The 27,890-nt window shown below is 38.7% G+C and overlaps 4 protein-coding genes across 4 annotated transcripts; 3 read left to right on the top strand and 1 right to left on the bottom strand.

Moving 5' to 3' along the window:
- The first annotated feature begins 7,231 nt into the window (after window positions 1-7,231).
- LOC118435337 lies at window positions 7,232-9,194 on the top strand. The gene is made up of 8 exons (XM_035851285.1): window positions 7,232-7,429; window positions 7,499-7,899; window positions 7,971-8,131; window positions 8,205-8,351; window positions 8,436-8,520; window positions 8,589-8,714; window positions 8,785-8,955; window positions 9,022-9,194. Exons 1-8 carry the CDS (start codon window positions 7,261-7,263, stop codon window positions 9,112-9,114), a joined length of 1,353 nt encoding a protein of 450 aa, XP_035707178.1. The 5' UTR covers window positions 7,232-7,260; the 3' UTR covers window positions 9,115-9,194.
- Window positions 9,195-9,739: 545 nt separating this feature from the next.
- LOC110849058 lies at window positions 9,740-10,519 on the top strand. Its single transcript, XM_035850880.1, has 2 exons — window positions 9,740-9,891; window positions 9,994-10,519. The coding sequence occupies exons 1-2, from the start codon at window positions 9,789-9,791 to the stop codon at window positions 10,443-10,445; spliced, it is 555 nt and encodes a 184-aa protein (XP_035706773.1). The 5' UTR covers window positions 9,740-9,788; the 3' UTR covers window positions 10,446-10,519.
- Window positions 10,520-11,908: 1,389 nt separating this feature from the next.
- Window positions 11,909-14,297, top strand: LOC118435222. Its single transcript, XM_035850882.1, has 9 exons — window positions 11,909-12,040; window positions 12,162-12,333; window positions 12,395-12,705; window positions 12,785-12,906; window positions 12,970-13,044; window positions 13,104-13,334; window positions 13,415-13,680; window positions 13,769-13,989; window positions 14,057-14,297. Exons 1-9 carry the CDS (start codon window positions 12,028-12,030, stop codon window positions 14,218-14,220), a joined length of 1,575 nt encoding a protein of 524 aa, XP_035706775.1. The 5' UTR covers window positions 11,909-12,027; the 3' UTR covers window positions 14,221-14,297.
- Window positions 14,298-14,314: 17 nt separating this feature from the next.
- On the bottom strand, window positions 14,315-27,729 carry LOC110849059 (muscle calcium channel subunit alpha-1). Its single transcript, XM_035850881.1, has 54 exons — window positions 27,092-27,729; window positions 25,797-25,876; window positions 25,615-25,715; window positions 25,482-25,540; window positions 25,359-25,405; window positions 25,194-25,291; window positions 25,086-25,127; window positions 24,926-24,992; window positions 24,824-24,860; window positions 24,729-24,747; window positions 24,523-24,656; window positions 24,319-24,459; window positions 24,127-24,185; window positions 23,904-24,007; window positions 23,749-23,828; window positions 23,568-23,621; window positions 23,405-23,486; window positions 23,212-23,262; window positions 23,034-23,128; window positions 22,860-22,933; window positions 22,713-22,790; window positions 22,587-22,652; window positions 22,512-22,519; window positions 22,281-22,395; window positions 22,093-22,188; window positions 21,992-22,016; window positions 20,228-20,323; window positions 20,096-20,140; window positions 20,003-20,040; window positions 19,828-19,937; window positions 19,655-19,755; window positions 19,459-19,585; window positions 19,333-19,377; window positions 18,689-19,136; window positions 18,533-18,585; window positions 18,330-18,465; window positions 18,106-18,116; window positions 17,816-18,017; window positions 17,415-17,747; window positions 17,170-17,341; window positions 16,842-16,858; window positions 16,664-16,766; window positions 16,556-16,592; window positions 16,280-16,475; window positions 16,190-16,208; window positions 15,902-16,107; window positions 15,788-15,830; window positions 15,561-15,722; window positions 15,338-15,477; window positions 15,143-15,247; window positions 14,889-15,070; window positions 14,719-14,812; window positions 14,537-14,648; window positions 14,315-14,471 (listed from the first exon to the last, which is right to left on the bottom strand). The coding sequence occupies exons 1-54, from the start codon at window positions 27,120-27,122 to the stop codon at window positions 14,410-14,412; spliced, it is 5,238 nt and encodes a 1,745-aa protein (XP_035706774.1). The 5' UTR covers window positions 27,123-27,729; the 3' UTR covers window positions 14,315-14,409.
- Window positions 27,730-27,890: the final 161 nt, after the last annotated feature.

Raw genomic sequence — 27,890 nt, forward strand, 5'->3', positions numbered from 1 at the left:
GGGAATACACACGTGGCAAAATCCTGTACGTTCTTGATCAGAAAAGAAATGAATTCGATCGATGTGATGATTCAAGCTAGGATAGCTTTACTTCTACATATGTGACCACACCCCGGGATTATGACCCTTTTGTTTTAAGAAATGTGTATGTAGCATGATAAAAATAAGCTCAGGATACGTGGCCAAATTCGGTACGTTCTTAAATATACTTCTTGTATTGCAGGTAAATACAATAGAATTGAAATGGTATTCGATCGACTTTATGATCCAGGATGCAGTGATAGCTTTATTTCTATGAGATGAGACAAAAAAATCGCTTCATTCAATACGTAAACAGTTGACTTTTATGCACAACCAATGCATCAACACAATAAAAAGTTAATCATGAAAAGTTTTCATGCGTTTTAGATGGACTGCAAGAGGTGGTCTTAATTCTGCATATGGGTAGTGATAATTCAGTTTAAGGAAGGGGTTTTATTTCAATTTTCATATGTACACTGTATAAAGCCACCCAGATTGACATGCATGGTAATTATTGGCGAATACGTAGTTCGAGACTCGAACTTCGAGTGCGGGGAAAGGAGTGCGGAATGCTCCTGATTGTGACCCTTTGTTCTAAGAAATGTGTAAAAACAAGTTAAGAATACGTGGCGATATTCGGTACGTTCTTATCCTTAGATTTACAGGTGCATAAGAATTGGATCGATTTCGATGATCCAAGCCAAAATATTTAAAATATATGGACATGTAACTTTGCTTCTGAGACCACACCTCGTTACTAAATTCGCCTCGTGTAATACACAGTTTACTTTTATTCGCAACGCATGCATTGTAATACATGACCATAATATGAACAAAGTTCAATTTAAGCAAAGAGTTGTATTTCAATCTTCAAACCAGATAGAGATTCATGTGGCAATTATATGTGAAATGGGTCAACATTTGCATGCACGAAGGGAAAAGATTCCACCGAGCCTGAACGGAATCAAGTTTTTGTCACTGGTTTCCAGGTTTGGGGACAAGAACATTTACACGCTCGGGATTGTGACCCTTTGTTCTAAGAAATAAGTATGTAGCATAGCATGGTAAACATGAGGGAAGGATACGTGGCCAAATTCGGTACGTGCCGTTCTTAAATGCTTCCTATTTTGCAAGTGGAGAGTGAATTCGGTCGGCTTGATGACCCAAGATACATGTTTATGTACGTAGATTTATGCACAACTAACGCATACGTACAAGATATGAATATGTGATTGGAGGATAATTCCTCCCGCTCCTCTCCTCCCCCTCATCTGCTCCCGCTAAACCCCTCCCGCTCGTCTCCTCCCGTATACATTTTCCTCCCCGCTGATTTCCTCCCGTATACATTTTCCTCCCCGGTGACATGGTTTTGGGGATTTTTATAAATCTTTGCAAATAATTGAGAATATTATTGGATCATCTATTGAAATTTTGTCATAGATCACATTTTTGTATCACGATTTCCCTGAATTATTGAAAGTAATTAATTCTTAATTACTCCGTATGCGAAAATTGGAATTAAGTACCAATTACAAATACTTCTTTGTCCAGTAATTGAACTTAATTATCAATTACAATTACTTTGCAGACATGTAATTGATTTTCAATTATCAATTACTAATTAGTAATTGAGAGTCAATTACTTAATTACTAATTACTTAATCCTCATACTTAAAAGTAATTAAACGTTATTTCAAGGCTAACTTTTTTGACCAAAAAATTCATTGCCGAGGAGGATAACACTTTTGTAACTAGGTATTGTATAGTGTCTATTTTTACCATCAAGAAGCAGTTTAAAATTGTTCAGTGGATATTTACTTTAGATTATGTCGTTGTCCTCGTACTATTACAACATTAAAATTCTTATTGCATACATTTCTATCTATTGGATTTTACCTGAACCTGACAAACGAGATTGCTTAGGTAATTTTTTTCCGTCCATGGAACACAGCTAGTTGAAAAAATTGTAATATAATATTGGAATAAGCTTGAAGTACAACGGCTTAATGGGAATGATTACCAAAGTGTTCACAACAAAAGATATTGAATTCGAGTTCTTCGAGAGAGGGAGACTTGTCGCATTTCATTCCAATTATGCTGGATTAAGTAATTGATCAAAGTAGTTGAGTATTCAATTACTAATTACTACTTGGCCAACTAATTAAGTATATCCAATTTTAATTACTCCAAGTCATTTAAATACTTAAGTACTTAATTACTTTTACAAATTCCAGAGTAATTGAAATCAATTATCAATTACTAATTACTTTAATTTCGATAATTAAGTAAGTAATTAAGTACAAAAGTAATTATGCACAACAGCCCTGCTTGAAATATAATAAAGTAAAAAAATACTTATAATACGGAGGGGAGGAGACACAACGGGGAGGAAAATGTACATGAGAGGAAGTTGGCGGGGAGGAGATGGTACGGGGAGGAAAATGTATACGGGAGGAGACGAGCGGGAGGGGTTTAGCGGGAGCAGATGAGGGGGAGGAAGTGAGCGGGAGGAATTATCCCATCACCTGAATATGTCTGAGGGAAAGTTAGTCAAAGTTTCCATGCGCTTTGGATCGATTACAAGATCCAAATCACGATCTTGAAGGTCATATAAATGCATGGTATACTTTTTTTTAATTGCTAAAAAAATTATGGTATACTTACATATCACCATAACTATAATAACTGATTAATTAACATTAATGATTGATAACACCAAACCAATATTATTTGACACTTTATCATTCTATACATGTTGCGACAAATGAATTGTTTCCAACACAAATTTTCATTTTTGAAGAAATTAAATTTTAATATCCTGGTGGAAGTGTCCCCAGGATTGAAGCTACATTTCCACGTTGAACTGTAATGCCGAGTCGCTGGAGGAGAAAAGTTGTGGAGCGTGGTTCTCCAGTGGCGGTAGCGATCCGTTGTCCAATCTCTTTAATGAAGGATAACCCCTCCTGACCCCATGTACCTGTCGTCTCAATTGCAACGGGCATAAAGATGAATCGGTCCAGGAGAAAGGCGTACAATTTTTTCTTTCTATCTTCTGCCTTTGTTGCTGCTGCTCCTTGGTGGCGGACTGTCTCGGGGAGATAACTAGGTGCGAAGGTGTCAGCGCAGGTAAAATCCCACACAAGGGATCTTCCTCTTGCCCACGGAACGAGAGTCATCCCGTCTGGATGCTTTCCGTCTTGGTGTGAACATCCGGGTGGTTCAAGGATGCAGGGAACATCGGCTGATCGAAGCGCCCTCGCGATTACGTCGTTAGCGGCTGCGTGGCGAGACCACCGACCAGCACTTCGTCGGCAGGATAAACCATGATATCCTCGTGAACTGATTTGCGCTCCACACGGGCAAGTGTGGGGTTGACAAACATCGCAACCTAAACGGAGGGAAATTGCGATGCGAAATGCCTCGTTCGAGAGAAGGGTGCCGATTTGAGGAGATGGGAGAGCGTTGAGCCATATTCCTGCATATTTGTCGCGAAGAGCACATAGGCGAGCCGTATCTTCAGACGTGGCTGCGGCGACGACTAAGTGGGACACTGTGATGTCGATGATGGGGCGCTCCCATGCTGTCTGTAATCCTCTCACTGTGTTGGGAGGAAGATTAGTTGGGCCAAGAGAAGTCCATCGTTCCTCTCCAATGGCGGCATCGGAACCATGTAGGTAAACCGGAAGAATTTGTTCCATTAGGGGTTGGGTGCTGTAGACTGACGAAAGAAAGCACGGTATCGCTACATCTTCAGCATGTCTGACCCCAAGGCCACCTTCTTTCACGGGTAGAGAGGACTGCATCCATACAGCCTCCGAGAGTGAGCAGTTAAGGATCCCCTCCAGGGCGTCCTTGAGTGTAGCGTCATAGAGAGCGAGGGCCTCCCTATTTCTCCACGACGGTGAGCATCGTAGAAAGTATATTAAACGAGGTATGGAGATAGAAGCTCGGAGGAGGAAGAAAGCTGAGTGGGCAGATATTTTCTTGAGACGTTTGGAGAAAGTTGCCAATTGCTCCGTTTTGGCAGCCAAAACCGCCTCCATGGCTTCGTTGGTAAGAGGAGAACCTAATAATGTTGCATTTTCTCTAGTTATCAGTTGGATTCCTGGGGCAAAATTTTGAAATTCTTGAAAAATCTGGGTGATGGTGTCGTCGTCCGCCCCCAATACTCCAACCTCACACTTGTTGTGGTTGAGATAAAGCCCCACTTCTTCACCCATTCTGGAAACTTTCTCAAGGGCTGCTAGTACCGTTTCCGGGGTGTCTGCGATAGTCCCGTCTTCGAGATACCATGCGTTTAGCTCTGTGTCCAAAGTCTTGATTATGGGGTGGATGACCAAAGAAAACAGAGAAGGGCCCAAAGGGTCGCCCTGATGACAACCCAGAAGCGAAGGGAGAGATGTTGTCCCGAAGAAAAGTGATGACGGGTTAGCGTAGCATTGGGACACGAACGGGAAGATTGATGGAAAATTATCACGATCAGTGTGCAGTAGAGTGTCTCTTCTCACTTCATTAAATGCGTTCCTAAAATCAATTTTAAGAAATGCTTTGGGGGTGTGGTGAGGGTAGTTGTAGTATACACGGGCGGCATGGGCACCGGTCTCAGCGCCACCTTTTATTCCAACGCCTAACTGATGAGGTGAAAAGTGGTCGATAAGTTGGGGGGTAATCTTAGCGAGGATGACCTTGGCGGCGAGTCGGCGCCACGTATTTCCCACCGTGATGGGTCTGATACCCCCAGTCTTCTTCCTCAGCGCCGTGAGAGATGCTCCGTATAATATTGGGCACAGCTTTGCAGGGACTTTTCCAGCAATCACATGGTTGAGGAAATCTGTGATTGCTTGGGCGAGGTGTTCTCCTGTCTCCCCCTGATTGCAGCTGAGTAGGTCCTTTAGAATTTGGGGTCTCAAACCATCGAGTCCTCCTGCCGAACCTGGGGGGAAAGTGGATACGGCCTTAGCTACTTCAGGAACGTGTACTGCTTCAATCACGGAGTCATCCGCTAGTGGTTGTGGATAGTTTGTGGGCTCTGGGTGTACCGGGTGCTTCGCACGGAGGACGCTTAGAGTGTCATCGTCGTTTGGGGCTATGGTGTCATCAGAGCAGGCAAGACGAATTGCTCCTCGAATGTCGCCATCTGCGAGTTTGGCCTCCACTTTCTTGACAGTTGAATCAATTTGGGGGCTCCGTTGCGAGAACTGGCGTGGTGGATGTGGTAGCGGGATGGAGAAGTTATTTTCCCATTCAGAAGTGCGGGTCTTCACCCATGTGGTCAGATTTTTTACTTGGTCCGATTTTTGTGGAACTGGAAGCGTAGCATACGGGAAGAACAGGAAATAAATAAATTCCAAAATAAATTCCAGATGAATGGGTACTGTCGCCCTCTAATACATACAAATTATCATCACACTCCATGCCCTTTGCTTTATGACAAGTATACGTTATTCAGATAATGATTGGTGGGATTTGTAATCCCCAAAATTATTATGAAATGTCACTCCTCATATAATTTTGCAATAACGCAAAGGTTGAAATTGGTCTAGTTATCCAAACCAATGGCAGGTTGATGCATTATTGCATTTTTTTGCAAATCATCACAATCCAACTAATCAGAATGAATTTGTGCAAGCTCAGCCAGCCAGAAGTAACTGCACTGTACCACATTACGTATATTATGTCATTGTTTTCATTCAATTTCGTTACACTCACGTTAAATCGCATCATCGGTCGTCGATCTTGCTTTATTTCTCCAACTTTCCTCGCTATTCCCAGAAGCAATTTCCTTGAGAATTTTGGTCAGAGATTGAGCGACGATACTCCTTGCACCACGCGGGACTCTTCTCAAAGTTGGGACGGTCCCCTTCAACTTGGCTAAAGAGGAACCCAAGAAGTCAGCTTGGTTTGGAGGAAGTTGTTGAAGTGGTGGTTGGTCTGCCCATCTAATTCCAACATAAGCGTTTGTAGCACCTCGAGCTCGTGGACGAAGAAGCGTTGCGTTTGGGAAGAGCTGATTGATATATTTTGCAACTGTGACATCATGAACTTTTCCTTCTCCAGAGGTTTCAATATGGTGGGCGTAACGGGTGACGACCTCGGATTTTGGAATTTGGCCAGAGGGATCCTCCATAATGTTTAATTTAAGCCAATGTTGTGTTGACGCGATGGTGTGTTTTTTCCTTGTAGTAATTGAGTTCTGTGAAGATGAGATTGCTTGTGAAGAGAAACAATCTGGACAAAGCCACTCATTTTCCCGTATGACGACAACAGCAACACAAGCTGTGTGGTACCATGTCTGACAATGGTCGCAAAGTATCCAACTGTCATCATCTGTGTTACTAGCTCCAGGGCATGTGGATATCGGGCAACGTTGATCATCTGAGTTGTTGTTCTTTGGTTTTGGTTCTTCGTAGGCCGAGGCCGCGCCAACGCATGTGCAGTCATCCTTCGGTTTTTCAGGGCAGGGTGGCTTCGGGACCGGTTTGCACTCCTCTGCAAGACAGGCGAAGGTCAAGGTAGCTGGGAGGTTGGTACATGGTGGTGGGGACGGAGGTGGACACGCCTTCTTGGGGGGCTCACAGCACTTGGACGTATTAGAGTTGGAACAGTTGCTCATGATGATGGTGATGGTTTCTTGACTTGCCTTATCCGATTATCTCTCCGAAACGTCAGACGACGAAATTTTAATTATTATGTACTGACAAAATGGTGTGAGTGGACCGTTGCTAAGTTGGAGGATTAAGATGACCCCCTAGGTCAAATCCGGACCAAGTGATCTCACACCCTCCAGTGGGGTGTCAATCGATCGGTCTAGATAATACGATCAGTTTGGTATATTCTAAAATTTTGTGAGATAAGAATTGGCTTCGAAATTCCTGAAAAACTTATATTTTGGAGATATTCTTCAAAATAAACATTTTAATTTTCGAAATAGTACACTCGAGATTTTTAGCTTAAAAAATCAAGCTAAAAATTAGGATGATTTCATCCTCAGGAATTAAGTCTCTTTGTCTGCCTATTCAAAAGTTATTCAAGGTTAAAGTCGTTGGGGCAAACCAAAGGACTTTTGCCCCAACGATTTAAAAAATGAAAATTTTCTAAAAAATAATCCATTTGTCGCAACCGTATGGGGCACCACCCCATAGAAACGATGTCAGTTAATCGTGACACCAAACCAATAAGACGTTCAATTTCCACTTTCCATACTGAATTTTTCTGCATTAATATGAAACATGTCATAAAATGAGTGAAAATTTAGATCCCAATCAACGAACCCCACCAATTCAGGAAGTTCTGAGCCCAAGTGCACCCAGTTCCAATGGGGTCATCAGTAATATTCGGAAACCACAACAAGCGGAAACTGTTCATGGAAAATTATTTTCACACTCTGCACCAAACACGTCTTTCATAAGTAAACCAATTGTTTAATTAAATAGAGTATTTTTAAACAAATATGCCAAATAGATTTAAATTAATTCAGGAAAACAGCATCCCTCAAATAAAACATTGCTGCTGGATTGTGCCCCTGCTGACATAAATTCGAACGCCACGGATGAGGATAACCTAAAAAGAGGCGATCCACGAGGAACGGAAACTGATGACTTTAACGGGACACGGATCGGGTTTGACCCCGAAGAATTGAGATCACACCGAGTCGACGTTTTGTGGAAGGTGGAAAAGGGTCGAGGGTTGGAGGCTGATGGCATTTCGAGCTGCGTCATGTGTCCAGATGAGGAAAGGCCGGAGAAGAAATTTCATCAAAACAAGTCCCGTCTTATCCCTCAATTTCAGCAGAGACGACCGCAAAAAAATCTACAAGAAGAGGATACGTCCGGTACTCGAGTGGATCAGAATGATAACCCAAATCTTCTTGTGGGGAAGGTAATTTAATTACTAAATAGCTCCGTAATTAATAATAATAAAACTGATATTGTGTAATTTACAATGTTTAGAAATCAGAGGATGACCACAACATCCGGTTAAATATTCCAGGTCACGACGGCGACTTGTTGCATGGACCGCGAAACGATCAGCAACGATTGATCAGAAGAGAACCATTGTCTTGGCCGTGGCACTCGGGAACGTATCATATGAATATTCGATTTCATAGCCCGTACTTAGTTTGCATGCATTAATTATTTGTGTGTTTGACCAATTTATAAAAAATTCTGGTCCATATTTTGTAGTGAATTTCGGAACCACTTTTCAAGCAAAATGCTCCTCATCAAAGCGTTGCAATGGGCGTTGGCCTTGATTTGGACATTTTCTGCGTATCATATTCGCTACTTTCACGACCATCAGAGAGATTTGGCATGGACGCTCTATCTCGCCTCGTATAGCTAAACAAATGATTAAAATACTTTTATAAATTGATCACTAAAATATGTTTTTAGATTTAAATATTTTTAAATTCCTAGTTTTATTCTCATAACCACCTTCCTCACGGTCCGTTCTATTAGTCTGCTGAATAATCAAACATCTATTTTTGTCCTATTCGTCTCGGTAAGCTATTCAATTTCGAAAGTCTTCGTTTATGGTCTAAATAACTTTTTTTGTTTACTTTGTTTTAGACCTTCTGCATATCCCACTTATCTGCAATGCTACATATTCACTATAACTGCTCTGCGGTACCGATTGTACTAATCACGCTGACGCTAACCTACATTTTGACTGCGTTGACTTTTTCTTGTATTCAAGTATGCAATTTATATTCTCCGAAAAATTATACAACATTCATTTGCATAAATTTATTACCATTTTTTGCAGGTCGACGTGGATAGTCCGACAGTGTTCTACCCGATCTTTGTTTATGTGATCATGACATCAGTTATCTCATTTTGGTTCGTTCTTGGTATGAAAACTGAGATTCGATACCCATTGTCCAAAATTTTAGGAACTTGGTTTCCCTGCGCCCTGCTATCTTTGATGATATGTTCGGTAATTAAGTCGCAAACGTCGTATTTATCGTTTATCTTTTACATATCATTTTTTTTATTCGTGTAGACCGAGATGCTAGAAATTCAGGCGTTACTACGCGGGTCAAGATTACCACTGGAACCCACTGACTGGGTTTTGGCTACAACGTTTCTCTTATGAATTTGAGAAAATTTTTGATTTTTGTCAATTTCTTTCTTATGAGATGAAATAAATTAACTGTCGTCGTGGAATGCACAAAATACTACATTTCGTCTGTTGTATTATTACAATCTTGACACAATTTTACAATGTTTACATACAAAATTTTATAAAATGTCAGCGGAAAGTAGTTTTGTATCATTTGCATATTCTTCACATAACAATTCCACACCAGAAATTACACCTAGAAAATATCCATCAAACCCAAATGCTACCAAACCCCCCACAATATACAATTCAGGACCGTGTGCTCTTTGTCGCTTATCCCTTCAAAAGGCGTGTGAAGTTGTTGCTTACTGTGGAATTGTGAGTAATGTACGTGCATATGCAATTTCATAATTCAATAAAATAGTACCGATTTAATACAGACCCTCGGAGTAATATTAATCATTGCTGGAACAACTGTCTACGCACTAGAACCAAAATTAGTTGACCAAACCATAATAGTTTTCAAGGATGGAAAGAAGGCAAAGGAAGCGGATAACTTTAGCGATGGTATGAATATTATCTGGCTACATGGGACTGTATGTATGTACATATTTCACTAAAAATTGATAATTTATCGTTTTAAAGTTTTAGACTACAGTTCCGTGGTCAACCTATTACGAGGGTTCTACGACCTAATTCTATACCCCATGTTGTGGGTGGCCGCTAGAAAAAGGCGTCGTTGCCTCCTCTTATTATTTATTGCGATAAAGTTGACCTTGTTCTGCGCCCTTCTCATTGGGACCAGCTTGAGTAAGTTGAGAAAATTCTGAAAATGAAAAATAAAATTCCTAGTACATATTTTCAGTATCATTTTATTTTCCATTATTTCTTGAATTTTTATGAAATCTCTAGTAATGATTTTCTTCGGTCACGACTACATCCCCCTCTGTCCCCTCGTTCTTCTCCTTCCGGAAGTCTACTTTCTTTGGGTGGTACTTTGCTACATGGAGGAGCTCAAGGTTGTCGGCGTCGTAGGAGGTAATCCACTCCTGAGATCTGAAGCGCTTCTCGATATTTACGAGACAGAGATGGCTACCATGGGATATTATGGTCCAGGAACAGTTATAACGGCGGATGGAAAGCATGTATTTCCAAATTATGCAACTCGAGGAGGAGCCGTTCCATCTGCGACGACGAATGCGACGTCATCCTCCGTGCTTTTGGATAGCACACATCAAGATTTTAGTGCAGCGTCGGTCCAAAGTGTGGGGTTGGTCAGGTCGGAACAGAGTGGAGATTGGGGGGTTTGTACTTCGCCAATGCCACCACAGCCGAATAAAGAGACAACGACAACAAGGAAGTAGTGCTAAATTTTATGTGCGAATTTATACAATGCGAAATAAAGGAATGATTCGAAATATTACATAAATAGAGAAGATTTGCATTTAATAATTGTATTCAATTCAAAATTGGGATAATTAATAAACCAGTAATTATAATTATATTTAATGATAACAACAAGATAATAACACGGTGATAGGAATAAGAGTATGAATAATATCATTAAGTTGAAATTGGATGATACATTGTAATAAAACTAGTATTTATAATTATTAATAGTGGTTATTAGGATATTCGTGGTCTTTTTCATGGTATTCTTTTATCTCGTCTAGATGTGCGGTAATTGAAAGTTGGGAAACTAACTAATCACAAAAAAAATAATGCAATTTGATTGTGAAAACTATGTATCGTTATTTTTAGGCCTTTTAAGATGGCCTTATAGATTTGTCAGGATGTCTGTCTGTCCGTCCGTCTGTCCGTCTGTAGGCACGATAACTCTCTTTAAACAAAAGCTATCGACTTGAAATTTTGCATACTTCATCTTCGGCCAAAAATTAAGGATGAGTTCGGAGATGGGCATGATCGGTCAAGTGGTTGACCGGTGGGGGTCATTGGAGTGCGTGGGGTATTGTGCACCAAAATTTCAAAATTGTCGTAGAAAGCTGAAATTTGGTACAGAGCTTGATAATGGTTTCTAAGGAAAGAATTGAAAGTAAAATTTCAAAAATTTTCATGTGGAGGGACCCTAGAGGGTGACCCATACCGATTTTTAAAACTCATCCAATCGAGCTGAAATTGAGCACAGTGGTTGTTAATGGCTACCAATGGAAGAATATGAATTGAAACTAAACACATTTTCACCTGGACAGACCCTATTGGGTGACCAATTTTTCATATTCATGAAATCGAGCTGAAATTTGGTAAAGTTGGTAATGGATCCAGATGGAACAATATGAATTAAAATAGGAACAATTTTCATGTCTCATATCAATTTTCATCTCACCGGACCTTATTGGGTGACCCATACCGATTTTTTAAAATCGTTATATGGAGCTGTAATTTTGCATTATTTTAAATGAGTGTAAAAAATGTATCATTTACTTCTGAATCCGTGAATGTTTATGATGATGAAAATGTGATACTCGCCGGGTTTAGACTTTACGTTATCATCACGTTCTCCTCCCAATCCGATTTTTTGATTGGTCGAAATTTTTAATTGTCTTAGTGATATTTTTGATTAGCCAATCAAAAAATCGGATTGGGAGGAGAACGTGATGATAACGTAAAGTCTAAACCTGGGGATTTTCATGACATGGTTTTCATGGAGTCAGTTTTACGCATACATAACGTGAATATGTAAACTAAAAATAACGATACCGCAAGCTTTGCATGCACAATGGGGGCAATGAAAGAAACTCGATGCGGCAAGATGCTTGCATGCTCCCCAGATAGTTTGTCTCATCGTTCATCGCATCTCTGGCTTGCTGGAAAACTGCAAAACGTTGACAAGTTATTATTCTTCCAGCTAATCGACTCTCTTGAAATTGTTATACGTTAATTTGGTAAAGTGGAAAAGAAGAATATTGTTGGATCCGAATAATATCCATGATGGAAAGAGGTAAGATCATGAGACTGTTTGACTTAAAGTAAACAAAATAACGATAAAAAAGATGCAAGAGAGGAGTTGATAAAAATAACGATGCAAAAATTGATACGTTACGAAGCTAATTTATTTGCAGAGGTTCGAAAACGGAAATCAATTCCCGTCACCCGAGTTTTGGAACCTGTTAAGAAAAGCAAACTTCATGTCTGCACGGGAAAACTACCCGATGGAGAACCCTGTTTGTCAAGATATTCAAGGAAAGAAGGACTCACGAAACATTTTGCAAATAAACATGCCACACCTGCACAGTAAGACACGTTTAATTATGCCATTATCTATGCACAGTTAATGAAACAATTAATGAAACAGGCAGGCAGTGAAACAATGGCAGACCCGCCTCTCCGGGATGATCAACAATGCAGCAATCTCTGTGGCCAGCTTTGTAAAATCACTGAACTTATTGAAAGTACCCGTACCAGTATTAACTGAGCAAGATGTTAATATGGACAACCAGTTTGTGAAAACGATGGTGCAAGTGTTAACAAATAGACAATTGCATGACCAAACTGCAAAACCGTTTTATGGGTCAATCATAGTTCTCATGGACAGAAAGTTTTGGGATCCCACGAAGTCGTTGGATGAAAATATCCTTCAGCACAAGCATAACCCAGAGTTTTTAAGTAAGCAACATGTACCCCACATTGACTCGATGTCGTAAACAAATAACGATACATATATCCCTGGCTAATTTATTTTCAGTTGCTGTTTTTTTCGACACAAGCAGTACCAAAGGCCCGTGCCCTTTTCACACGTTCTTCAGCATGTGCGACGGTTCTTTGGTGGCGTGGCTAGCTAAGCAGAACTGGGTGGCATTCACCAATGTATGTTTCACTACTTCTGTGCATAAGTCTTATGTATCGTTATTTTTTAGTCTTTATACACAGAACATAACCTTCTCAGAAGGACGCACACGAGATGAGAATAAGGACCTTGCTTACGAATGGCAGCAAATTTGGGAGGTAAGAATCTGAACGAATAATAAGGTGCAAATAAGATTAAGTAATTTTGATTACATAAGTTGGCGAATTTCCTATGCAATTCGCTGCCACTCATACGTACCGGCCCAAAGATTGTGGGGCTCAACTGTACTACCAATCAAAAACATTCTCATTCGATTACTGGCGACGGGGTCATGTCCGCAATTACGAAGTGGATTAAAAACGACAGTTTGAACGAAATATTGGGTTATCCACCCTTCGCATGGACGGAATACAAGATCGCAGCATTCTTTGCAGCACAAAATGGAGGGGTAAAAAAAATCACGATACATTTTAACTTATGTGGTTGCATGCTACAGAATGTCATGATCTTTTGTTGCTTACTGTTCAGAAAAAGGACAACAGTGTTAAGGATATAGTGACATACATAGAAGAAAAGTTTCCCAACCGAGGTCCACCTGAGTCTGCGGTTTTCGATGAAGTGAAACTAGATTTTGAAGCGTACCAAGCGAAAAGATTGAACGACTTGTACTCAGTGATTGAGAACTTCATCCCCCGCCCTGACTACACGTACGTACGATCAGATTTTCTAGCCGCCACAGTTGTGCTAAGTGCTAAGAAACCACTTACAGTTAATCAAATTTTGGAGGTTATCTGGTAAGTTCGTTGTATGAAATTTACTCCAAAAATAACGATACAGAAATCCAGATACATAATACACGTTCTGGACAATGTCACTTTGTAGGAATGCATTTCCCCTCACCCGAGAAGTTGTCAAAGGCTTCAACGTGAGAAATCTGCGGGTAAGCCTTTCCAACCACCCTTGGTTTGTAAGGCAAGGAAAGAAAGGAACTCATAAAGTGAAATTTTCTATTAACTCATCTGCTCAAGAGGATATAGACCTCAAGTTGAACCAATGGATGTATGAATATGAAAGTAGACTTGTTGGCTTCATGAACCACAAAGGTACCATATGCAATTTTTGAAACTGCTAATGATTGAATTTTTATTTACATCACTATGTTGTTTGTAGATGATTTGAAACTGTGGAAGGAGCGTAAGGTACCTCTAGATACAAATCAGACAGCACACCAAGAAGAAAGTAGCGAAGACTCCATGGATGAAGAAAATGAACCATACGATTGGTCGAACGATAATCAAGCCTTTAAAACCCCGGCCACACGTCGAAATCGTTGACCTAGTTGAATGTATCGTTATTTGTTTTTACTTTTTTTTGCCTAAATGTATGACATGATGGCATACTTGCCTTAATAAGTGATATAATTTCCGGTTTTCCTGTCAATTACAACAAATTGTTACTAGCTTTTTATCAAATTGTAATAGTACATTTATAAATAAGTTATACATATTTGTTGGTACAGCAAGTTATGTAAAAATTGCTTCAAAATGGACGGGATATTTCTCATTGAGGACGCGATAGGCTGCTCCTATAAATAAATTAGTGTGAACAAAAAATAGGCAAAGAAATGTAAAACTTATGTGGACTTCTTACTTTCCATCTCCGAAGGAGACATTCCCAACGCTTGACGAAGTTCTTCAGACGCACTTTCCACAAATGTAGGGTCTCTGCTGTACCTTCGTAGTGCGGCGGAAGAGTTGAGCGTCTGCACATTAAAAGTTTATTAATTAACGTCACGTTATCAATTTTGAGATTAATGTGAAAGCATTCATTACAAGTCCAACAAGACATTGAGCAGATCCCTTAAATTGGGATCTTTCAGGAATTGGGGGAGCTTGAAGTCGTTCCGAGTCAGGGATTCGTTGAATTCTGCACGAAATTTTAGCAAGTTATTTATTGCATTTAATTTGAAATAAATTGTATTATGATGAATTTTTTTGCATACGTTCCACCACCAAACATAGAATTGAACTGAGACGTGCTTAGAGTATCGTATAAGGAATGAAGGGCAGTTTGTGCAGCGTGGTTAGAGTGGATATGATGTGCGTGAGAATGGGGGCTGTGATGATTAGCTTTAGAAAATGCTAAGGGTTTCTTCTTATTTGTTCCAAAGAGCATGTGATTCCGCTGCAAGTCATTAAAAATACAAAAATTAAAGCTAACTTTAAGGAAATTGTGAAAATATGTTTAATTTCAAACCCTGTGAAGCGGCGTGATATCATTTCCTTCAGCGGCTTGTTCCAAGTCACCGGAAATGGTTCGTTTCAAAGTTGGACCCAGCGTTTGTAACTCTCGTAGTCCAGCCTGGTTTAAAAATAAAATGTCAAAGGATTAATTTATTTCATTTTTTGTGCCAATGTATTTGATTGATTGTATTTGATGTAGTCGGTTTACTGTTAATTTAAAAGCGTTTTCAGCCTCGAGGTCAGATAGCGTTTGCTCCATGTGCTTCTTCTTTCGCCGGTGATATTTGCGATACTGTTCTTGAATTAATTCTGAGGCATAAAACTTTCCAACCGTTACTTCATCAAAGACTGGAAGCAACAAGAATTTACAAAAATTTAGGTCGGTGTTTTTTGACGAATTTGTAGTATTTTGTAGTTTGCATTTCTCTCACCATCCGGAGGAGGAACTACTTGATCTAAGAGTAATGGATCCGTATCCTTCCAAATTGCTCGTATGACTCTACGAAGTTGTTCATCAGCCTCCATAATATTTCCTTCCGTTTTGATTTGTAAACCGGTACGGACCAAGGCAAATATTGTAGCGTTGAACTGAACTGGAAAAATGGACTCAAACTTAATAGTTGTGATATTTCATAGATTAGTTAATTCCTGTTCTGACCTGTCCCGTCGCTGTTCATTGGCATATTCATTGCTACAAGTCTCTGAGGAGTTGTTAATTAATTAATTAAAAATCTTGAATATTGAGTTACTATAATTTTACTGGATTGCCTACCTTGCAAGCCATTCTGCGAGGACACAATTTTCCAAAGCCAAGCGGAGGGTTAATTCTCCGCAATAAATTGAGAACATCGACATGTTTTATGCATCCACGAGCGTCTGGGTCGTATTCACTCCACAAGTGGATAAATTCACCTAAATGATGTGCACCAAGGATGGACCAGTCTCGAGTCAAGTAGTCAAAATTGTCCATGATGACGGCTAATTTGCATTGAAATGAGTAATTTGCATAATTATAGTCTAATATATTGTGTAGTACTATTATGTATGTATGTATACTTACCCACGAATAAGTTTAAAATCTGAAACACCCACAACATAAATATTATGAATTTTAGAAAACATGTTTACATTGAAATTTTACAAGACTAACCAAAAATGAGCAGAGGACAAAGAACGAGATGAAATAAGGATACGCAAAGTCCGACCCACAACTCGGTTCTGGTGTGACTGTTGGCATTTCCAGTGAGCTGAGGTCCATTCCTTCAATCCCATCGGTGTCAACGTACGCACTCGCCGTGAGATTTTGAGTTTCGACTGGTTTATGGAAACATTCGACTTCCGGGTTGCTGGAAACAAGGGAAGAAAGATATTGGTAAAGATTTTGTATAATAATTGTCATATTTTCAGCAAATACAAAAACTCTTACTTGACACAAGCCATCATAATGTCCTGCCAAGCTTCACCTGGAAATTTTTTAAATTTATGTATGTACCTTGTATCTTCCTTTTAAGCATAAGGTTATATGGGCACGAACCAGTTGCACATCTGAAAAGGAGCATCACTGCATTCCCAAAATTTTGAAAGTTGTTGTTTCGATGTATATCAGTGTCTTGATTTAATGCAATTTTTCCAAATATCTGACGAGACAACAGAGTTTGGCTTATATAAAATTAAATTAACACATAAATTATTATATGCTGAATCTGTTTTACCTGCATCCCAATGATGGCTGAATAAATAATAAAAATTAAATCAATGAATTAATTTTATCCATGTACAACTGGCAATATATATCGGACAGCGTATGTACTCCGATTTTGATCAAATTAGTGTCAATCGATCGCAAACTTAATTATCATGAAATTTGTAAAAGACACTATCTGCTCAGGTTTGATGAAGTTATTTGCATCTGAAGAGGAGTAAATGCGCAGTATATTTGGAGCGTGTAAAATTTATCAACTTGGGAACGTGTTATCTCCTCTTTGGATGCAAATATCTTCTCCAAATCGGATTTTTTTGGTTTAATATTGTAAAACGCACCGTAAATGAAGAAGAGTAAAACAATTAGGAGGACGACGTACGGCAGGGCGAGCAAGGATTTTCCGAACGTCCACAATATCGTTCTTATGCCTTCGCTTTTATTTAATAGCTTTACGAGCCTACCAACCCGAAAAAGCTTGAGGAAGCTAACATTGAGATCTTCGAAAATGATCTACAAAACAAAATTTATTAAAAATGTATTGACTTCATTGTTTCAAAATAAAATACAATCTTGTCAAACTTACGTCGACAAAACTTCCCACGACGATAAGAAAGTCAAACACGTTCCAAGCGTCAGCAAAGTAAACTTTGACCCCAAAAGCGGCCAGTTTTAGCATAAATTCAATGGTGAATACGGCCGTGAAAAAAATGTTGCCTTTCGCCAAGATGTCAGTGTACCAGTCGGGTTGGTTGTAAAATTTCATGGCAAGCGAGATCGTGTTTAACATGATGAGGGAAAAGTTGAGATATTCAAACGTTTGAGAAGTTACCACGGACCAAAAGCGGTACTGAAACCGATTCTGCGGAATATACTTTGGCATTGGTTTAGCTTTCAGGGCAAACTCCAAGCAATTTCGCTGCAATACAGGACGCATTTTAGTAGGAAAAATTATGTACAATCTGCATTCTGAGGAATATAGGATACCTGATTTTTCTCAAGTTCACAATGTCGATATTCTTGCTCCCCTTCATTTTGGAAAGTCAAGATGACAAAACCCACGAAAATGTTGATCATAAAGAAGGAAATGACAATTAGATAGGAAATGTAGTAAGCGGCGACTATTTTCTTATTGTCGTGAATGGGACCACGGTCTTCAACACTGGAATCGATCGAAGAGTAGAGCATACTAAAAATACACAATTATTTCATATCATTGATTAATAATCCTGTGAATATGTAGTATCCAATTTATGGTGATGTATGAATGTCCTTACTCCGGCCAACCCTAAAATATTAGAACAAGAAAATTGTCATGATGTGCTTTAATGTTTATTAAGTGTTATTGCAGAGAAAATATCTCTGTGGGACGGAAAAAGACGTCGTTTGGCCTCATTTACATCACGAAGTATACGAGAGCGGGAGATTTTCGGTCCCAGAGAAATAATTTTTCCACAATAGATAAGCAAAGATAAGCTAGATAAAGATAAGCTGGATTTTCCTCGAATGTGCAAACTGCAAACAAAGTGACCATAGCCTTGGGGACAGAGTCGAAATTGAAGGGGCTATTTTCCCAGACGCGTTGCTCTACGATGGGACGATTAGTATCGCCGTTGTGATAACTAATAAACTCCCCCCTGGCATTGAAAAACTTAGTCAAAATCGAACCTCATGATGATATATGGAATGTCCGATAAGACTTACCGACACGTTTCCTCCCGATCCCTTGAGGCGTCAGTACACTTGAACAAGCCCCCCTTAAAAAATGACACGATAATGCGAATTTAGGATTTTTATTTACTCAACACAAAAATGTATTTCGTTTACAAAATGCATATTTTGTTACAAAATTTTTAGTACCTTGAAAAGTTGCACTCCGATGACAGCATACATAAATTGAAGTAGGTTGATAACTATCACAATATTCCCAATCGTCTTGATGGCCACAATCATACACTGGATGACGCGCTTTAAACCTTTGGCACGGTTAATTGCCCGCAATGGACGCAAGACACGAAACACTCGAAGAATTTTAATAGTCGACACGGCACTTGACGCGGAGAAAAAGGTGATAAGAGACACACAAACGACGAGAAGATCCAATAAATTGGCCGCCGATCGGCAGAACGCTCCTTCATGGAAGACAAATCCATACACGGTCAACTTTAGAGTTAGCTCAATTGTGAACACAGAGGTAAAAAAGTAGTCGAATTTGTTCAATAGTTGATTTCGAGGAGAATCTTCATATAACGGGTCCTCAGCTCCCAAAAGCGACGAAGATATTAGAATGCAGACCAAAATGATGTTACTGCAAATAAAAAAATTATTATCGTCATAAGCGTTGATATTAGATGATAATTAATGAATACATACAACATAATGATTACAATTAAGATTAGGATATTGGACAAACTTTTATTCATTTCGGAAACATTCACTCTCAAAACGCAATGGAAGAATACAGACCAAGCTTGGAATGATATAACTTATTTAATCAAACTTACCCAAATATGCTATTTGAGATAATCTTGTGAAAAAATACTCGAATGCTGGAAAGAAATGGTGGATAATAAATTAGTCAAACTTTTTTGAAATTATTTCATACATTTTATTATTGACATGATATGTACCTATTATCATGTGAAAAAATGAAAAACGACGACGCTTCAGGAATGGGCTCTGTTTTGTTCGAGTCGTCCAGCAAGTCTGGAGGCGGCGGTGGCTTTTTCGGTTGTGGTTCCTTCTTTATCCCTGGTTCTTCATGATAAGCACAACTTATTATTTTAGCACATAATTAGCAATTACCAGCCACAAAATATTCATTACCTGTACTCTGATCATTATCAAATGAACCAGCAGTTGCATCTGCGTCAGACTCTGAAACTGGAGCTTCTTCCTCTTCTTCTACTCCTTCAGATTCTCGTATGCTGTAAATTTTGCAGATTGTCATAATTTTGTTTAAAATTTACATAATTGTGACTGAAATTAAAATGCGTCACCTTTGTTCTTCCTCTTCTCCAGAATTTTGACTCATCTGCTCTTCATGTAATTCTGCATCTTCATCTTCCTCCTCGACCCCCTCCTCCGCAACAGCTTCTTCCGCCGCGCCCTAGCCCATGATTTGTTCCATGTAGAAAAAACGCATTCAAATTACAGTAATTTGAGTTATCTTACCGCATCAGCTTCATCCTTGTCAACATCTTCAGCGTCTCCTGCATTTTCGACGATGAGTTAAAATTCCAGATTATCATTATAAAATGACATTACCTAAATTATCCACAGCAATGGCCAAGAATACATTGAGCAAAATATCTGGATGGGTGGATGATATTATATTAAAGTCGGTAATACAAAGATTTTGATTATAAAATTGGATGTTATTTAAGTCCTGTTACGCACAGTTGCCAAAAATGAAGAGCACGATAAAATACAAGGACGCAACAATCCCGAGCGACGCCACACCCCCGTGCGCCTCGATGCCTTGGTACATCACAACTGGAAATAATAAAAAAAGTCGAGATTCATAGACATGATCAAACTTGTTGAGACTTGAATAAATTATGATGAAATGCTGATGGCTTTCCTTGACTGCTGAACTCACTCGATCACTCACTTTCGCACCATTTTTTCACTTTGCCGGATAATTTAATTATCAAATCGAGTCGCTATATTCTAAAATATTTTGTGAATATTGAAAGGATAAATATGGGTGGGAAAAAAGTAGCAGCAGGTTACGACAGTCTTCCAACTGTTAGAAAACTTGGGAAGAAAAGCAAAATTGCAAAGACGGTGCTATGCGTAACATGTGGAACTGCATGTGCATCCTACGATGCTTTGAAAAAGCACAACATGTCGGATCAGACACTAAGTAAGGGCGTCCTGACCTAACCAAATACTTGACCTCTGATCATCATTTATTTTGTGTCTATTTTAGGAGGCTAGCACAAGCAGAGAAGCATCGTGCCATTGCGACGACTTCGAATAAGAAGAAGCAGCTCAGTAGCTACTGCAATGTTTTGGAAGAGGACAAACTGGAAGTATTCGATGGTACATACATATATAGTAGCATATATTATGATGACAAATATTAAAATCTTACTTTTCCCAAATGAATGCCTTTTGTTCCATTTCATGTTATTCTTAGGTGATATTAACCAAGAGAATCCAATTGATGCCGGTGAAGATGAATTCATGAGGCTGGCCATACTAGGAAGAGGAAAGATTCGACCATACTACGGAAACGTAATTGTAATTGTCCCAGCAAAAGTGAAGGAAGCGGATTTGGATAAATATTGCAATAACAAATTGCACAAGTACAATGCATACATTGGAACTTCTGCTGAAAAAGGTGCGTGTATCATTCACCAAATGTTAGACGCATTAGGTAACTGCTCTGCCCCTACAAAAATGTTGATGGAAAAGGAAAAGGATGGTAAGAAGAAGTGGGCCGCTTATCTTTATGTAAGTATAAAACTTTTCCTCAATTTACTAACTTCGACATTTGAATGATTATTAATCTTTCTTATTTTAGGAGTTGACATTTGATTCGGGCGTGAGTATCGAAAATAACCAGAAAGATGCGTTCAAATGGGAAAGCTTTCATACTGTAAATAATTTAGTTCCATATCATGACATTCTCAGAGTGACCTTGCTTATCATGATATAATTAATTATTTTCTCCCTTTCTAGTACGCAGCAGCAGGGCAAAGGAAAACCAAGTCAGCTCCCATTCGTGTTACGTATTTGAATAAGGATATTGAAGCTTTGGAAGGGGTAAAAGGTGAATTGACTGAAGACCAAATTCGACGAGCATATCGGTTGGGAAGATCCAACTACTGCATCATCGGGCAGAAAGAAGAATTCCAAGGGATCCAAATCCGTTTTCCTGTCCGAGATGTCGATGGAAAACTTCTGTTCAAAAAATTCACCTCAGACCTGGCTGACAAGTCAGAAAATCAGCAACTTACGAAGAAGGAACACTAATTGCCCAACTTGCTTAACTTAAATGATTTTTCTTGAATCTAGTACGCATTTTAAATGGTACATTTTAAATGGTAATTCTCATAAACGGATTATTAATCCTTAATCCTTAAACCACAAATGTCTTCCTTGAATACCACAAAAGATTACCATATTTATAATTTAACTTAAAGTAAGTATTACCGTTCCAATCTTCACCCGTCAGGATCTGCAATGAAAACAACGGTGAAAATAAGCAATAAATATGAAACGTGTCACAAAAATAGACAAATTTTGCGACATACTTGGAACACGGTCAGCAAACTTTGGGAGAAACTATCAAAATTGTTCCTCGGTTTATTGTTGAATTTGTCGTAATTAAATTTTCCTCCCATGATTTGCTGTTTTAAGACAAATAATTAGTTTAGAGTTTATCAAAGTCATTTTATAGTTTATTTCTTGTCATGATTCATGTTTTTTTTAAATAACTTACCATCCCCAAAAGAGCAAAAATCATGATGAAGAGAAAGAGTAGAAAAAGTAGCGATGCAATTGACTGGATCGAATTCAGCAGAGAGGCCACCAAATTGGAGAGCGATTTCCAGTACCTGTCAAGAACATGGAAAAAAAGATGTAATTTTCCGTGTCCACAAAAAAGTGGCCTATAAAAAGCCAAGAACTTGTCCATTGTGGAACGTTCCACTGTACTTTGTCACTTTGTCACCTTGTCACCTGTCAAATCATTAACATAATTTAATTAATTAATGGATACTAAAATAATTAATAAATTCAAACTCACCTTGAACACCCGAAGGAGACGAACACACCGCAGCACCGACACCCCGATGGGTGGAATGATGTCCGTCTGTCCAGAAAATAGTGTTAGTGGGGTCAATAAAATAAGTACATCTTATTTAAGACTAACCTTGACCAATATTATCTCCACGATACTACTAATTGTGGCGAAGCAGTCGAAACGGTTGAATAAGGAGACAAAGTACCGCTGTGCAAAATATGCCAGTATAATAAGTTAAAACTGTATTATTTGACATGCTGTCTACCGTAAACTTACAGAAAATCCCAAGCTGTACATTTTCAAAATCATTTCCAACGAGAAGAGTATAATAAAAATGATGTTTGTTGTTTCTGCAAAGAGGAAATTGATACTTTTTCATATTTCCGAGTCATTATTGTTTCTTTTTTTGTTGGTGTCATTCACATTACGAATCGCATCATGGATGAATACCTTGAAAGTGATCTAACCAATCTGGCTGCCGGTAATGTTCCGTGGCAAGGACCATCGTGTTCAGAAAGACGAGGATGATAATGAGCCAGTAGAATCTAATAAATACAAAAGCAAATGTATTTTCTTACTGACTTGGCTTGAGTAAAGAAGCAAACGTAAAATTCTGTAGGAAACATACGCTTGGCTTTTTGCCATTTTTCGACACATCCGTCTCGCTTTTCTGTTCCACCTTCATTCCAATAATTATAGACACTTTTATTTAATGCAGTCATTAAACGGGATGAGAGAGAGAGAGAGGAACGACTCACTGCATGTACTAACCCTCATCTCATTTGCATATATTTAGTTTGAAAATTTAAAGTTAACGATACCTTCCAAAGTTTTGTTTAAATGTTTCAAAGCAAGTTGGTTCATGGGCTTCTTCTTCCCCATTTTCTACTTCTGTGACCTCCTCTGAAATCATGGAATGTTTCTTTTTGCTCAGAATTCCACGCAAACCTTGAATATTATGTAAACGGTAATAAAATTCGATACCATGAGGCTCCAAATCGTCAGCTTTTGTAATCCACTCTAGATAACCTCGGAGGTCTGCAAGTTTACGTAATTGGGTTAAGATAGATATGTGAAAGTGGGTGGAGGTGGGTTGATGGATGGAAAATTAAGTTGTGAACTTGGAATTGGATGTTGTATGATTTGTATTTAAAATAAAACTTGCCTTCTTCTATCCTTTGCTGCTCTCGAATAGCTTGAAAATCTCCGCGAGATTCTGCTTTACCCTTTTGTTTAGAAAATTCTCTACCCAAAAGATTTTAAAAAATTGTGAGAGGTCTTTTTTAACAATATTTTGCAGATTTATAGGCGAGGACTAACCCAGATAACACACCGAGGATAAGGTTCATCACAAAGAAGGCTCCAAAGACCACCAAAGAAGTAAAGTAGATCCAAAACCAGGATCCATTCATTGCATCTTTCAACTATAGAAAACAAAAGGAATGCAATTCATAAAAGTTTTAAAATACATCTAGATAAATGCATCTTACTACTAATGGATTTTTTATCAGAAATTGGGCATGATGAATAACTATTCACTTACCGAGTAAAGCACATCAGTCCACCCTTCCAGGGAAATGCATTGGAACACGGTCAACATTGCTAAAAAAACATATTTTAACCGGTTAAATTACTATTACACGATTCAGATGAAAAGATCTTCGCTTCAGTTATTTGCAATTGAAAAGATTTCATAAGATTCATCTCACAACGACCAGTTTAAAAATCGACCTACCGAGACCGATATTGTCGAAATTTGTAATCCCCTGATTTGGCCCCTCCCAATACAGACGACAAACATAAACAGTGTCGTCGTCATCACCGAGGTCACAAGTAAATCCACCTCCACACGTTACAGGATCGCTCATTATCTCTCCTGAGCATCATGAATTATAATTAATTAATAATATTTTAGATGGGATAAAATTCCTCGCCGTACCCGTAACATTGTTAAAACAAGATCGGTGAAGTTCTCCACTAAACATTTCCAAACCGACGATGGCGTAAATTATAATCACGAATAAGACTAATAGGGCGATGTGGGAAAGAGGAATCATGGCCATTAAAATAGAGCTAAAAAGTAATAGTTCAATTAAAAAGTGGCACTGGTATGATAAATTAAATGTAATTAATAATTTAACTCACTTCATCACAACCTGCAACGCTGAAATAATAAATAATTTACTCAATTTTACAATATGCAGATAAAGATTTCTTTAAATGGGTCCTAAATATTTTACCTGGGACCCCTGAGACAAGTCTGAGGGGACGAAGTACCTAAAAAATTAATAATTGTGAATATTTGACCTTTAAGATTGAACTTTCTCTCAACTTTCTCTTACCCGGAATGCTCTCAAAGCTTTGACATCAAAGCCTGTCATTATCGAAGAGAGAAGTGAACTAAGGAGACTGTCAGAATAAATGATAAACACGATTTTACAATTAAGTATTCAGTGAGTGGTTGGCTAATTAATTAAGTAGTTTCGTTAATTAAATGCTTACCCAATAACTACAATCGTAAAATCGAGCAAATTCCAGGAATTTCTGAAATAATAATTTAATTTATTGCATGTGAAACCTCGAGTGAATTTAGCATTATATTCCGCTTACCTAAGATATGCCCCTTCATGGGCTACAAATCCGAATGCGATAATTTTCATGGCGCATTCAGTAGTAAAAATGATTGTAAAGACTAACTCTATTTCTTCCTGTGAGTGGATTACATAGTTTTATTAGCATGATTAATTTAATTTAATTAATAATTAGTCTACTCACTAAAATAGTATTTGTAGCATCGGAATCATTATAAGGATAAGGAGTGCCTGAAATTGTTATAAATACACATCTTAAAATTAAAGATCGGAATAATGAGCACTAATTAATTAATAAATAGCTTACCCATTGCGAGACAAAAACATGTCGCGAGAATTGTGACGAGAATCATGTATTCAAACGCTCTTTAAAGAAATTAATAAAAATTTTATATCCAGTAAAAAATTAAATAATTTATAAATTCGAATTAAGTGCATACTTTTTCTCTACGATTGCATAACACAATCTTCGAATGGGATTTTTTAAGGTAAAAAAGAACAAGCTACGAGCCGGTCTGTCTGGTTGGGCGGCAGCTCGTGGCTAATTAATTAATAGTTAATAATACAAATTAACATGATTTCTTCAAAAAGTTTTTCCAACTTTGTCCAAACTTTCTCTCACCTTTTCCCTCGTTTTCTCCGGTTTTGGTTTGGGCTCCTCGATCGTGACCGCGGTGGGGGCGTCCACCGGGGTCGACGGTTCTAATAAAGCGATTAGGTTTTACATAAATAAATAATCTGTGACTAATTGTTCATTTGTGACGAGACAGGCCATTTCACAGGTCACAGGGATTTATCATTTAGTGAAAGCTACATCTTTTTCCTGAACTGATGACAGATTTGTGTGTACATGTAGCATATTACATTGAGAGGAAGTTAAGGATTGGACGTGGTTTGGCGTGGCGTGGCGTGGCGTGCCTCCTGTTTTTGTTGACACTGACTGTGAAGATAAGTATTTCAAGTCATTTCTCTCTCTCGCGAAGAGTTTGTTTCCTGTACTGGCTGCTGGGATGCATCATTCATACGAGGATGGAATATCACCAAGCAGAAGAACGCATACTTAACAACTGGTGGCATGGCGTAAGTATGTGCATGTGTTGTATTTAGTATGTAGTGAGAGTGTCTGATGAACAAGATTAATCAGTTGACAACCTGCCTCCATCCTCGTCGTGTGTTGCCTCCAATTCAATCCACCCTGGCTAAAAATAAGTTCCCGACTCCCAGCTCATGCCACGCCACGGAACAACCACATTCTGAAGCAACATCATCTCATCACATAAAGAAAGAAGATATGCACGACTGTCTCTCCAACGTGAAGCACCAACCAAACTAACAACTGAACCAACATTCTCGCAACATTGACATCTCTTCTTCTAACGTTTTTTTCTTGTAAATGAATACCGTGGCGTAAACCCGAAAAGTATAACCGGAGGGTTTGTACCGTACGCGTGGGAAAGTTAGCTTAGTTGGTTTGCAAGAATGAAAAATTAAAGTGGAAATTCTAACTAAATATGAGAATGACGTATTTTATGCATGAAACCCTGATGGCAGATGCGTTTTGACATTTATTTCTTGTTTGGGATTATTCATCATCGTTATGACTTATGAGGTATGTAAGTATTTGTGGGTTTAAAGATAAAATTAAAAGGGTTGGAATGACCGCATCATCGCTAATTTTGACAACAAGATCATGACTTCTTCTGAAATGCGGGATGGTATTGCTCACAAAAATATGAATGAACGATTGGCACTTTTGCATTCCGTGGTGTTTAAGTGATTCCAAGAATTTTACAAATATAGCTTTTCAAACCCAATTTTGGACTGTATCGTAAATAAACATGTAGACATGTATTTAGTACTTTATTCGAAGAGAAATGTACAGAAATATCGTCAGAGAAAGACAAAACATTCCATTACCTGGAGCATGTGCGTTTCCTGAGTCATTCATTTTGGTTCAAAAAAAAACTCTACCAAAACTTGAACTGATTTAAAAATTTGTCACGAAACGAAAACTTTTACTTCAAAATTATATATCATCCAACCAAAAAAATGAGATTTCACATTTCCAATTATGTCACTTCACCTCACCACCAACACGCACAACATATCGTCGTCGTCGTCACCACTCATAAATAGTCGTGATACACTAATGTCACCGGCTTGAAGAAACATTGAAACGGCGCCGATTTTTCCGCAGATTCCGTCCTCCTCTTCCAGCCTATCCTATCCTGCTGGATGGTAATTGACACTTTGAAAATAATAGCACCACTGTCACCACTACGTCCACCACCACCAGAAAAAGATGCGTGAGTCCCCTCCTGCCTCAACATGGTCACGGGTCAAGTGCTGGGGACGAGGAGTGGACGAGTGCCCATGCTTCTTGAAGCAAGTTGAGCATAACAAATGATGAGGCGACTATGCTGACTGACTGAATAGGAAAGTGATGGTGGTGATGATGATGATGATGAGCCGGGTACAATTGGGTCGGGCTTTTTGGCAGAGATAGCATTGTTACATCCGAATCTATTTTTGAGACCCGAGACTACTTGCGAATCGCTCTGCTCGAGAGAAGAGCGACTGACTGCTCGAAAATCCTGTCAGCAATCCAATCCCATCCTGTGGACCGACTTTAGTTAGAGCAGTAAAGAAGTCAAGTAGAGTCATTCTCTATTATATTACGGCATATATTTTAAGTATGAGAGAGAGAGAGAGTGAT

Source organism: Folsomia candida, unplaced genomic scaffold (assembly GCF_002217175.1).
Source record: "Folsomia candida strain VU population unplaced genomic scaffold, ASM221717v1 Fcan01_Sc004, whole genome shotgun sequence".
NCBI lineage: Eukaryota > Metazoa > Arthropoda > Collembola > Entomobryomorpha > Isotomidae > Folsomia > Folsomia candida.

What these genes read in the sequence shown, in the direction of transcription:
- LOC118435337 (XM_035851285.1), top strand. Translation starts at nt 7,261, where the DNA reads ATGAGTGAAAATTTAGATCCCAATCAACGAACCCCACCAATTCAGGAA. An exon ending in TGGACGCTCTATCTCGCCTC is followed by an intron (nt 8,352 to 8,435) that starts GTATAGCTAAAC and finishes TTAAATTCCTAG; the next exon opens with TTTTATTCTCATAACCACCT. An exon ending in TTTTTGTCCTATTCGTCTCG is followed by an intron (nt 8,521 to 8,588) that starts GTAAGCTATTCA and finishes ACTTTGTTTTAG; the next exon opens with ACCTTCTGCATATCCCACTT.
- LOC118435222 (XM_035850882.1), top strand. An exon ending in TTGCAGCACAAAATGGAGGG is followed by an intron (nt 13,335 to 13,414) that starts GTAAAAAAAATC and finishes CTTACTGTTCAG; the next exon opens with AAAAAGGACAACAGTGTTAA. An exon ending in TGGCTTCATGAACCACAAAG is followed by an intron (nt 13,990 to 14,056) that starts GTACCATATGCA and finishes TGTTGTTTGTAG; the next exon opens with ATGATTTGAAACTGTGGAAG.
- LOC110849059 (XM_035850881.1), bottom strand. Translation starts at nt 27,122, where the DNA reads ATGAATGACTCAGGAAACGCACATGCTCCAG. An exon ending in ATCCTCGGTGTGTTATCTGG is followed by an intron (nt 23,829 to 23,903) that starts GTTAGTCCTCGC and finishes TCTTTTGGGTAG; the next exon opens with AGAATTTTCTAAACAAAAGG. An exon ending in ATCTCAAATAGCATATTTGG is followed by an intron (nt 19,137 to 19,332) that starts GTAAGTTTGATT and finishes TTTTATTTGCAG; the next exon opens with TAACATCATTTTGGTCTGCA.
- LOC110849058 (XM_035850880.1), top strand. Translation starts at nt 9,789, where the DNA reads ATGTTGTGGGTGGCCGCTAGAAAAAGGCGTCGTTGCCTCCTCTTATTA. An exon ending in TCTCATTGGGACCAGCTTGA is followed by an intron (nt 9,892 to 9,993) that starts GTAAGTTGAGAA and finishes TGAAATCTCTAG; the next exon opens with TAATGATTTTCTTCGGTCAC.